The sequence below is a fragment of the Pimephales promelas genome, chromosome 20, assembly GCF_988280905.1.
Source record: "Pimephales promelas chromosome 20, fPimPro1.hap1.1, whole genome shotgun sequence".
NCBI classification, from domain to species: domain Eukaryota; kingdom Metazoa; phylum Chordata; class Actinopteri; order Cypriniformes; family Leuciscidae; genus Pimephales; species Pimephales promelas.
Window position 1 is genome coordinate 12,754,660 of NC_142788.1, and position 13,276 is coordinate 12,767,935.

At 37.8% G+C, this 13,276-nt stretch overlaps 1 protein-coding gene across 3 annotated transcripts in view; it reads left to right on the plus strand.

Moving 5' to 3' along the window:
* Window positions 1-2,653: 2,653 nt before the first annotated feature.
* LOC120460919 (papilin) overlaps window positions 2,654-13,276 on the plus strand; it is a 41,155-nt gene continuing 30,532 nt past the window's right edge. Inside the window, exons 1-8 of one of the 3 annotated variants that reach the window (XM_089124389.1) lie at window positions 2,654-3,167; window positions 3,622-3,771; window positions 4,551-4,703; window positions 5,438-5,587; window positions 5,814-5,981; window positions 8,363-8,530; window positions 11,671-11,820; window positions 12,969-13,118. In XM_089124389.1, the coding sequence (XP_088980515.1) occupies window positions 3,152-3,167; window positions 3,622-3,771; window positions 4,551-4,703; window positions 5,438-5,587; window positions 5,814-5,981; window positions 8,363-8,530; window positions 11,671-11,820; window positions 12,969-13,118 (1,105 nt within the window). In that variant the 5' untranslated portion in view covers window positions 2,654-3,151. The remainder of the gene's footprint in view (window positions 3,168-3,621; window positions 3,772-4,550; window positions 4,704-5,437; window positions 5,588-5,813; window positions 5,982-8,362; window positions 8,531-11,670; window positions 11,821-12,968; window positions 13,119-13,276) is intronic. The other 2 variants (XM_089124387.1, XM_089124388.1) reach the window with 2 other exon arrangements.

A 13,276-nucleotide genomic window follows, 5' to 3' on the forward strand; every position in this document is an offset into this window, starting at 1 on the left:
CCTCAATACATTGTAGATATGCTGACTGAATATAAACCGATCTCTCAGTTCATCAGGATCACATTTCTCGATGTCTCAGAAGAGACTGACAAAAATGAATCTCTGTCTTCTCCATCAGAACTGTGTTTATCTAATCTTTCTTTTCAAATTCAAATAGATTCTCGAAAGAATGGAATTGATAACATCTTAGCCCATAAACGAGATAATTGTGTCCACAAAACTCTTTAAATTGAGCAATGGTTTGACCTCTGCTCTCGGTTAATTGAATGTTCACAGCATCAAAGTCTGGTTTCCAGTTTGGCTTGTTGCTGTGCACATAATACACATGCCAGTCCAGCTGGATCTGCAGGGTCAAATGCCTTCTAAAAGATCAGTGAGATAAGTCATTCTGGACAGCAAATACAAGAATTTTTAATTTGAACTATTTTAATGTAATCAAGTTTATATTATGATCACATTATAATATAATATACATTTTGTTTACAGATGCATGAGGACAATAAAAGCAGAGAATAAAAATGATTCAATAAAACATTTAAAAATAATTAAAAGAATAAAAAAGAGGATACATATATCAGATAAAGTGCAACCAGTCAGACGTCCACATTGTGCTCATTCAGTAAATGCAGCTAAACAGTTGTGTTTTGAGTCTGGATTTGATTTTGACTACTGAAGCTAAGAGTGCTTTTCTGCAGCGATCCTCCATAGAGAAATGTGCCATCAGAATTAGTTTTACGTGTTTGACTTTGCAAAGCTGACATCCGGAGTGGGAGTATGATTTCGACAGGTGCTGGGGTAAAACATTATAGTGATTTTATGTGTGTCTCAGGACATGGTTATTGTTTATGTTGTTAATAAAAGAAACATTGGTTTTCACACTTTGCTTTGTTTTTTCTTTCTTTTTGAACACTCAAAAGGCTACCATTTGCAGTTGTGCTTAAGAGAAAGATATGCAGTGGAGAGAAGAGACCTGATGCACCTGCAGAAGTTATCTTCTACACACAATTTACACACACACACACACACACACACACACACACGCACACACACACACGCACACACACACACACACACACACACACACACACACACACACACACACACACACACACACACACACACACACACACACAGGAACCGAAAGTAATAGTAACACAAGAACCAAAATCACAAAACAAAGCAGGGGAAAACAATCATATATTAAGAACGAGTAGCCTACTAACAAACACTTAAAGGAGTAGTTCACTTAAAAAAAAAAAAAAAAAAACTTTTGCTGATAATTTACTTACCCCCATGTCATCCAAGATGTCCATGTCTTTCTTTCTTCAGTTGAAAAGAAATTAAGGTTTTTGATGAAAACATTCCAATTTTTCTCCATGTAATGGACTTCATTGGGCACCAAACGGTTCAAGGGCCAAATGAGTTTCAGTGCCGCTTCAAACGGCTTTAAACGACACCAGACGATGAATAAGGGTCTTATCAAGAAAAATTAATAATAAAAAAAAAAACTGTTCTTTTCGAACTTGTCCATCAAAATGAACTAATCCTTTTTCGAGTCATTTCTGATTCATCTTCTGGTATTGTTTAAAGCCCTAAAAGCTGTACTGAAACTCTCATTTGGACCGTTTGGTGCTCAGTCCATTTTATGGAGAACAATCCTGGAATGTTTTCATCAAAATCCGTAATTTCTTTTCGACTGAAGAAAGTAAGAGACATGGACATCTTGAATGACACGGGGGTGAGTAAATTATCAGCAAAAGTTTTTTAGTTTTTTATTTTTATTTATTTATTTTTTTTAAGTGAAGTACTCCTTTACAGTAATCCAGACAGGAATTACAGGTGTGGAAAACCAGTCGATGAACGTCATGCGCGTGCACGCGAGGGGGAGTCAGATTCTGGCAGGGAGACCAAATTGACAACTCCTCAAACTCACGCCATTGGTTGAGCGCTAACTCAAAATCGTTTTCGTCCTTATATAAGCGTGATTTTCCAGCAGAGTTCATTGTGTGATTGTGGTCGCAGATTGAGAGGATGGCAGCTCGAGTTTACTGCACTGTGTTATTGTGTCTGGCTGGATGCTGGAGCTCAACAGGACTAAACACAGGTGAGTTTCATGTTCTTTAACTTAATTACACAGCACGAAGAAATGCAACAAGTGCCTTACAAAAAATGACATCTCTGCATATTACAATTCTCAAACATACAGAGTAGGCCTAGGCTACAGACGTCCAGTTAAAGCTGAATTTTGTTGGCAAGCATCAGTTTAAATAAAAATTCCTATAAAATTCCTATAAAATGATATTTAGCCTATTTTTATATTCTTACGTTGTGTTTTATCTATTACTTTTTCTCTACATATTCCATTGTAACACATAGATATTTTTTTACACTAAAACAAGAATATTAATGTTAATAAAAAACAAAAAACGTTACAAGATACTTTGCCACCAATCAGACTTTGATCAATCCTGATTTGATTAAATAAATAAATAAATAAAGTTTTGCATTTAGTTTTAGTTTAGGGTTTGTTTTTGTAGATTAAAATGAATTTGAGAGATACAATTGGTTACAGGCTGTAACTTACAGCTCTTGTTTCATACTTTTTTTTTTTTTTTTTAATCTGACATTGATTGACACAGTTTAGGAATAAGTAGATTTCCAAACTACTTTGATTTGAAGCAGATAAATATAAATAAGTGAATAAGCTTGAGACACAAATTGCAAAACCACTGACTGTCCAGCCACCCTCCCTCATGCTCATACCATGGACAAGAACATGATCAATCACAGATTTCATCAGATATTCAAAATGTTGTCTTTGCTGATCACCTTGACCTCTGTACTTTCGGGATTCTTCCCACCGGGGCCTCGCTTTCGATTTCAAAATGGTGGCTGTGTGAAATTGTCTCAAAAAAGGTTCAAAATTGGTTCAAAAGTCTTTAGCCTAAAACATTTAAAGAACCAAAATCCATGATGAATAAAACATTTGGCTTCTTTGTCATGTGTCTGTATAACAGCAAACCCAGGAGTGTGTCCAGGCACTAGATATCCGACAGAAGAGTGTACCTGGATAAAATTCGTGTCATGTGCCGATGACAGTGAGTGTGCCAACAATCAGAAATGCTGCAACAATGGATGTGGACTTCAGTGTATGGATCCAGTTACAGGTATTATATTTTATTATATTACATTATTTAGTGCTGTCAATCGATACAACAAATAAACTAATTAATTGCACATTTCTGTAATTAATCGTTCTTTAAAAAGTCATTTGTATATTTTTATTTGTTTAATATTTGTTTGAAGATTGTAAGGTGTGCAGTTATTTTGAGGGAAACACACAGCTAAAGTGGTTTCAAGCAGGACTGACCACATTACATGTTTACATCTCTTCACCAAATGATTTCAGTTTTTTCAAAGGTCCTTACAGCCAAGAACAGCAAAAGCACCAAAACCCACGACAAATAAAACCTGAAATTTTAAAGTAGAAAGACTGAAATAGTTCTTTCAAGTAAAATATATTCCAATAACATAACGATACAACCTCCAAAATATTTTTCTACAGTGAAAAAATCATTCAGCATTCAGTGATATATTCTCTGTCATGTGTCTGTATAACAGCAAAGCCAGGAGTGTGTCCAAGGATAAACAGTGACATAAGGTGTATCATGAAGGATGACGAGTTGTGTGCCGATGACAGCGAGTGTCCCAAAAATCAGAAATGCTGCAGAACTGCATGCGGTGGAACTCGGTGTACGGCTCCAGTTACAGGTATTATATTATATTATGCTCTATTGGATTGTATTGTATTATAATGTATAGTGCTGTCAATCGATTAAAAAACCTAATTGATCACACATTTTTCTGTAATTAATTGCAATTAATCATTCTTTAAAAAGTTCTTTTATATATTTTCATATTGTAATAATTTCATATTTAATGCCCAAATGAATTTAGACACAACATAAAGACAGAAGCAAATATTTTAAACCTTTGTATAATGCGATATTTTTATAAAAAGCCATTAAAGGCACATGGAGTGTAATTGAAATCGATCAAATTTAACATTTTTTTTTTTTAGGCTTTATAAATATAAAAACCTTTAAAGGATTAGTTCACTTTTGGAAACTTTTGCTGATAATTTACTCACCCCCATGTCATCCAAAATGTCCATGTCTTTCTTTCTTCAGTCGAAAAGAAATTAAGGTTTTTGATAAAAACATTCCAGTATTTTCTCCATATAATGGACTTCAGTGGGAACCGATTTTAAAGTAGAAAGACTGAAATAGTTCCCTTTCAGTCGAGAACGTCAGAAGTAGTCAATGTGGACTGAATGGAGCTCTCTGGTGGGATTTCCTCCATTCAGTCCACGTCGAATACGTCCACCGTTTCCTCCTTTAGGGAAAAGTAGTGGGTTGCATACGCAACCAGGACGTTGTTTCTAGTAAAACGTATTCCAATAACATGGTACAACTTCCAAAATTATTTTTTTTCTACAGTGAAAAATTCATTCAGTGTTATGGCTTCTCTGTCATGTGTCTCTATAATAGCAAAGCCAGGAGTGTGTCCAAAGACAAATGGTGAATTAGTAAGGTGTAGCGAGAAGGATCTCGAGTTGTGTGTCGGTGACAGTGAGTGTCCCAAAAATCAGAAATGCTGCGGCACTGCATGCGGTGGAACTCGGTGTACGGCTCCAGTTACAGGTATTATGTTATGTTTAGTGCTGTCAAGCTATTAATTGCATCCAAAATAAAAGTTTAGATTTACATAATATGTGTGTGTACTGTGTATAATTATTTTCTATGCAAATACACACACATGCATGTATATATTTAAGAAATATTAAAGCTACAAAAGTTATTCAGTCAAGAGCGATGATTTATTTTCTCTCTTGTATTATTAACTAATGTTAATGACGGATCACAGCAGCAGGTTTGTTAGGCTGCTGTCACTTTAAGCACTGCCCTGCGTTCACTTTTGCGTCTTATTTTACCTAAACCTTTTAAAAGCATTTGCATGAATGAGAGCGTGATCATGAGCGGTGGGGGTGGGGGGATGCTCCAGTTACAGGTATTATATTGTATTCTATTATAATATACTGTATTGTGCTGTCAATCGATAAAAAGAAAAAAAACAATTAATCACAATTTTTCTGTAATTAATTGCACCTAACATACAAGTACTTTTATATATTATATATATTTTTTATATATTGTAATAATTTTGCTGATTATTTTTACTTGCGGTAATCACCATTTTAATGTAGAAACAACATAGACAGGTCTTGACTGCATTGCGTACGTCATATCACTTCGTCAAATGATTTCAGTTATTTTAAAGGTCCTTATAGTAACAGCAGCAAAAGAACCAAAACTCCTAATAAAAAGACATTCAGCATTCAGTGATTTGGCTTCTCTGTCATGTGTCTGTACAACAGTAAAGCCAGGAGTGTGTCCAAGCAAAAAATATGAACCAGCAGAGTGTACCTGGATAAAATTCACGTCGTGTGCCGATGACAGTGACTGTGCCAACAATCAGAAATGCTGCAACAATGGATGTGGACTTCAGTGTATGGATCCAGTTACAGGTATTTTTATTATATTATTTTATATACATATATTATGTTATGTTCTATAATGATATGTGTTATACCGAGCAACTGCACCAATGTGTGTGTGTTTGTGACCTGTGTTTGTGTGTGTGTGTGTGTGTGATCCAAAGATGGATTATGGCCCAGCTGAGAGGCCCATAGTGACTAGCACACAATTTATCTTGATGTAGTTGTAATATACAGTGTATTTTTCTCCATCTAGATGTCTGTAGACTGCCTGTGGACCCTGGTCCTTGTGAAGCATACATGCCCATGTGGGGCTTCGATTCTGCTGCGGGAGAGTGTGTGTCCTTCATATATGGAGGCTGCCAGGGAAATGGCAACAGGTTCAACAGCCAGGAAGAGTGTGAGGAGTCATGCGTGAGAAGGGGTAAGACACGCACATTACACTTGGGATAATACACAGGGACGGATTATGACTTGCAAAGGCTCTGGGGCCAATTATCTTCAAATTCAGGAGACCTTAGTTTATACATGTACATTTACTATACACAGGGTGTGATTTGTGGGAAGAAAAAATAAACAGAGGGGGGGATGTTTTGAAAAAAATAATATCATAAAAATAAATCATGAGAACATGAACTTCATCACTGCATTTGCAGAAAAAAAAATCGTTTTTACTCATGAAGTATTCAAACGCAATGTATTTACTCTAATAGCTTCCCACACATATATGAACTGTGATCATGCACAACAAAAAAAACGTGCAATAATTAAATCAATAGATTAATAGGGTAGGCTAATTTATATCAGCCTCTCCTGAACCATGGATTGATTGCAAAGTTAAACCATAATAGAAACGGTTTTACTGCTAAAGTGATGATGTTAACGTTACATCGGGATGCTGAGCTACAGTGAAGCTGTACCAGTCCACCAGTAAGCTGGTGTGTGGTGAGCATTCTGGCGCACTATGGCTGCTGTCGCATCATCCAGGTGGATGCTGCACACTGGTAGTGGTTGAAGAGATTCCCCCCTCTATGTAAAGCGCTTTGAGTGCCGAGAAAAGCGCTATATAAATGTAATGAATTATTATTAAATGATTGAAAAGACGGATGCATTATCCATGTTCGTCAATTCGCCTCATTCGTGTCGCAGAACCTTTAGACGTGCGTAAACGCGTCTTTTACATTGAATTAACATTGAAATCACTCATGCCAGATGTTCAAGAGTGAGTGACTAATCAAAAAACCTTTGCTTTATCTCAGTTGAGTGAAACACCGTGTGTTTAACTTCGGCCATTCTCAGTGACTGGGACACTAGCTCTGCTTGTCATCATAGAAACAGAAAATCAGATTGTGATGTTTATTCTGAATAGCTGCTGCCTTTCTTTCTACAAACAACTCCACAGCCCAGCGCGGACCTGCAACCGTCTCGCAAGTGGTGATAGGCCATTGTCCGTGAGGTGTAACCAATCAGATCGCTCCGTGGGCGGGACATTGAGCAAGTCTGCAGACTCGTGCAGAGCGGCAGCTATATGAGAGTCAGCCAAAGTAGCGCATTTAAAAATAAAATAGATTTTAATCAAACCGCGGATCCATGATAAGTTTTCTGATCCGTCTCACCATTAGTGTAGTAGCACTGATCACTTTGAGGGGGGGATAAAAATAATTAAGAAAAGGCAGGGATACATTGACCAGAAAGGGGGAAATCCCACGCATCCCCACGGCAAATCGCACCCTGCATATACATACAATCACCTAAAGGATAATTAGGAACACCTGTTTAGTTTCTCATTAATGCAATTATCTAATCAACCAATCACATAGCAATTGCTTCAATGCATTTAGGGGTGTGGTCCTGGTCAAGACAATTTCCTGAATTCCAAACTGAATGTCAGAATGGGAAAGAAAGGTGATTTAAAGGGATAGTTCACCCAAAAATGAAAATTAAGTCATAAATTACTCGCCCCCAAGCTGTACCAACCCCGTAAGACCTCCGTTCGTCTTCGGAACACAAATGAAGATATTTTTGATTAAATTTGAGAGCTCTTGACGGCCCAGAAAGTCAATGAAGAACATGTTTAAATATCCCAAGTGACTACCGTGGCTCAACTATAAGTTTATCAAGCGACGCGAATACTTTTTGTGCGAAAAAACAAACAAAAATAACGACTTTATTCGACTATTCCTTTTCTTCCTTGTTGGCCTGAAACGAGACTTCCTTCGATTTCCACGACGCATGCGCGAGAATTATCGCGAGAATTAATCTCCTTCAACTACTTCAGTTCAGTTCTCGCGCATGCGTCGTGGAAATCTAAGGAAGGGTTAGTAATGGTGGTGTAATGGTGTGGGGATGTTTTCTTATCACACTTTAGGCCCCTCAGTGCCAATTGGGCATCGTTTAAATGTCACGGCCTACCTGAGCATTGTTTCTGACCATGTCCATCTCTTTATGGCCAGATGTGAGGAGTCATGCAGAGTGTGAGTCACCGTGGTATAAGCCCAAAGGTCAATGCCCTTCGAGGTGTCCATTGTCGAGGTATTAATGGACTTCGGTGGAGGCAACGGTCGTTCATTAAGACCTCCGCTGTGCATCAGATGGTTCACACCTCGCCGTCGTCCATTTTATACATGGCAATGGACACCTCGTTGAGCATTAATCCTTACTCGAACAACCGCACCGTGACTTGTGACTGGTGTTTTTGTGTGTGTGATCCAAAGATGGATTATGGCCCAGCTGAGAGGCCCATAGTGACTAGCACACAATTTATCTTGATGTAGTTGTAATATACAGTGTATTTTCTCCATCTAGATATCTGTAAACTGCCTTTGGACCCTGGTCCTTGTAAAGCATACTTGCCCAGGTGGGGCTTCGATCCTGCTGCGGGAAAGTGTGTGTCCTTCATTTATGGAGGTTGTGAGGGAAATGACAACAGGTTCAACAGCGAGGAAGAGTGTGAGGAGTCATGCGTGAGAAACGGTAAGACACACACATTACACTTGGGATAATACACAGGGACTGATTATGACTTGCAAAGGCTCTGGGGCCAATTATCTTCAGAGAACTCCCATGTCTACAATGTTGGTGAAGACAGGGCTGCCAACTCTCATACATGTTTTTTCATTGTGTGAAAGAAGAGCGAAGCAAAGAGGACACTGACAGGGCAGGTTACTTTTGATATGAAAGTCTCAGCTTTCAAATTCTGTCAATTTTATTGCTGAAATTCTAACAAATGCCATTTTGGTGCTCTTTAATGTGAAGTGAAAGATCACCGTAGCACCAAAGTGGCACGTGAACTGATCTAAAGTTCTTCTTTAGTAGATATTAAATAAACAAGAATGAACTATATTGAAAGAAACTGTTCAACTTGAATGTGTCATGTAATCACTTAATCAGTGTTTCAACCAGTGTTGCCAGATCTCACGAGACAAATAAGCAACCAAGCCTGTGAAAACAAGCCCAAAACAAGTGACTTTTTTTTTTCTTTCTATGGATTCCCCCTAAGTTCTGGGAAGAGAAAAATAAATAAATCTTTGGGGATGGATTTTAAACTTTGGGTACAGAGTTTTAATTTTACCTCCACATGGACAGATTGGTAAACTGAAGATACAAATTTTAAATAACTATAACCCTGAAACGGGAGAAATCATTGATAATCTTGGTGTGCAGCAATAAAGTGGTGCTATGATAAACAAATTAGTGATTTAGAAAAGATTTAAATAAACTAAACTGGTTTAACCGTTCCAGTCAAATCCATTTAAACAGGTGAGGATGAGGCTTGGTCTATACATTTTTCTTAAGACGGATAACACTTTAGCCTCATATGAAAAATACCACCACTGTTAGCTCTCAAGTTGCTTCAGGTACCAAGGTGCAAATTAAACATATTTAACAGCAAAACAATTTGTCTGAACTGAACCCTTGAAATATCTCAAAATTAAATATCATTTAACATTCAACATGTTTTAGTTCTACATCCAGACGTTCTTGGTGGCCCACATTCAAACAAGAACATTATAAATAATAAAAACAAACTTAACAAAGACTTGTGAAATGAGAATGGCACCATCCTCTTGTTAGTTGAGGAGAGTGTGGTGACCTAAAAAGGGCCAATCAAAGTCAAAGTGGCACCACATGACGGGTACAGACTAGGCAGTTTCACTCTCTGTAGAACTTATAGCCTTGTACTGATGTCTAGAGGCCAGAGCTTGTGCTGCCGAATAGTGATGTAGTACTCCAGTCTGATCTCAAGAGCGATTTCTGCTTTCTCGGACCTGTTCCTTCAAAGACTCTGACTCGGCATAGGCGGTCTTGTCCCCATAACTAAAAACTGCTTAGTCTTAAGGCCTAACTATTGATTATTAACTGGGGTGATATTAAATCATGAATATCAAAACTGATATGTCGGGACAAAATCTCAACTCCGACTTGCTTCCTCAAAGACTTGGTCTTGACTCGGACTCGACTTTATTTGAAAACCAACGGACTCGGTCTCGACTCCAACTCGACCCTTCAAAGACTCGGACTTGGCATAGGCGGTCTCGTCCCCATCACTACTGTAGAAAGAAAAGGAAAGATTTTTCAAATGAGGGATGAGGTAAGATTATACTTCAGCTAGAAGATGGATACCTAGGATTCCCTAAACCCCATTTAACATTACAGTACTTTGAGGATTATCATCATTCATCAAAAACAGCTTTTCTCCCAAGCATATCCTGGCTCTAATAAAAAAGCTACGGTTACAGTGCTTGCCTTAATTAAAATCCATCTTCACTGTCTTCATCTGCATCTGTTTCCCTTCTCTCTGATGCTGCACTGGCAGTTTACATGCCACTATTGAAGCACTTGAACATCTCTTGGTTTGGGGCAAAGTCCCCAAATTATGCCTTGTCCTCTCAGTCCGTATTTTATGTGGAGTATAATGCTGCTGAGTTTCGTGTCCCATTCTGTTCGTCAGTTTGGACTTGGCCAGGCTCATCTGTGAGAATCACTCATCCCTCTGCCTTGACTCGTTCTCTTTGGAGGCCGTGAACACAATGTCCGTAAGCCTCATTGAGGAGAACGGTGCTGCCGTTTTTTTGTATTTTTTTCTGTGCTAGCGTGCTGTACGAGGTCCGCATGGTGTGCATGTATTTCACACTTACATACTCTGCATAGTGCTTTTGAGTCGTCCCCCATGACAGGTTGAATCCATTCTTTTACTCTTTTCTCGTTCTCCCAGTCTTTGTTACATTTCTTCCCATATTTTGCCCACTTTATCCCGGGCATTTGTTCCTCCAAAAACTCTCCTACAGTCCAGTCACCATCGGGTGTGACTTGTGCGTATTTTTATTTAAACGTCACTGACTGACTTTTCCTAATCAAAAAAAAAACAACCACAATTGCTCTGCCTCTGCTCTGATTGGCTTGTACTCATTAACATGTGAGTGGGGAAAAATATAGCAACTTTGTTTTAAATTCACTTAAATTTCACATCTCCACAAACTCATTGTAATGTCACATTTACCTGCCCTTCAATATTTCAGAGCTATTTTCCCCTCTGTCATGTTTAACAATAAAGCCAGGAGTTCGTCCAATCACAAACGATAGAACAATAATGTGTTTAGTGAAGGGTGAAGAGTTGTGTCCCGTTGACAGTTGAGTGTCTCAAAAATCAGAAATGCTGCAGCACTAGGTGTAATGGACTTGACTGAATAGATCCAGTTACAAGTATTATATAATGTTACATTATTTTATATTATATTAGTTTTAAGGGGAATGGAATAGAATTTTGGCCCTTCTTCCAGACCTGCTATTTTATTTATTTATTTTTACGTTTAATACATTTACGTTTATTAGTTAATGTTTTAATTTAAATACATTGTCATTTAAATATTTCTTGTGTACACTAATTACAATTTACTCTATAATTCACAGATTTATTTTACCGCAATGTTATTATTTAACATGTTTGTGTATGTAAGAAAACAATCACAAAAAAGTAATAAAATAAACTAAAGTCGTAATTTAGGCCACTAGTGTCCTGGGCCCATTTGCCTGACGTACTCTGCAAACGACCCAGTGAAAAACGCATTCAGCATTCAGTGATATGGCTTCTCTGTCATGTGTCTGTATAACAGTGAACCCAGGAGTGTGTCCAAGAAGAAAATATAAACTAGCAATGTGTCCCCGGGTAACTTTCATGCCGTGTGTCGATGACAGTGACTGTGCCAGCAATGAGAAATGCTGCAGCAATGGATGTGGACTTCAGTGTATGGCTGCAGTTACAGGTATTTTTATGTTTTTAGTTTTATTATGTTATATTAGGTTTATTAGGCTTTGAAACATGTCATTTAAGTGAACTTAAAATGCATTTTTGTGAAGACTGTTTTAACAGGCTTAATTAAAGGATAGTTCACCCAAAAATGAAAATTAGTCCATGACGTTCTCACCCTGAAGACATTCTAGGTGTCTATTCTTTCATATGAATACAATTGGAGTTATATTAAATGTTCTGGCTCGTCCAAGCTTTATTATAGCAGTGAATGGCTGTTTCTGTTCTGCATTCCATCAAAGTGCATCTATCCATCATAAAAGTAATCCACATCCGGGGGGTTAATAAAGGGCCTATCCCTTTAGGAATGAATATAACTGATCAAATATAACTATAGTTGATCAACAAATTAAGCCAACTTGTATGATTTATATTATTTTATATTCTTAAGATGCAGATATCGGATTCTTTGGAGAAAGTTGTATTGGTGCATCCAAGTCATTTTTACCTGCCCTTCAATATATCTGGACTAATATATATTAGCCCTGATATATTGAAGGGCAGGTAAATATGATTTGGATGCACCGATACCACTTTCTCCAGAACGAGTCAGATACCTAGCCTGGGTTTCCCCATGCTGCCTTGCCGCAGCCGATTTTTATTCGCGCTGCTAGGCAGTCTGGATACCATGAACCAAATTTTCCCCAGAAATAGTGAACCAATCACAGAACGGGGAGGGAGCACAGGTGCATTTGACAGACGTACAGGTGCATTTGATAGACATCCGTAGCACCCAATAATACAGCTCTGGGCATTCGTAAACCACGCCTCAAATACGAGAAATTTAACGTGGTTTCCAGACCACGTTTCATTCTCAATGATGCGTGGTCTGGCGTTAGCCAGGTTATCCGATACCTGTATTTTCACTGGATTTGTGTTTTTTAAATGTATTTGGTAGAGAAACCAGAATAATGTAAATCATACGAGTTGGCTTAATTTGTTGATCAAATATACATATATTTCCTTCAGTCATTTTCATGCTTCAAGGGATAGGCCTTTATTAACCCTCCAGAGGCATGTGGATTACTTTTGATGGATGCAGATAGATGGGGATATTTTGTTTGTTTATTTATTTATTTAATAATTTTCACATTTGTTTAATAGCAAAGCCAGGAGTGTGTCCAATCAAAAAATATAAACCAGCAATGTGTGCCCGGATACGTTTTGTGCCGTGTGCCGATGACAGTGACTGTGCCAACAATCAGAAATGCTGCAACAATGGATGTGGACTTCAGTGTATGGATCCAGTTACAGGTATTATATTATTATGCTAGGTAGAGTTTTAAGGGGGGTTATGCAAGATAATTTTGGGCCTCTTACAGTTTATTTTTATTTATTTATTTTTTTATTTTTTTTCATGTGTCTGTATTACAGTGAAGCCAGGAGTGTGTCCAGTCAGAAAACCTAAACCG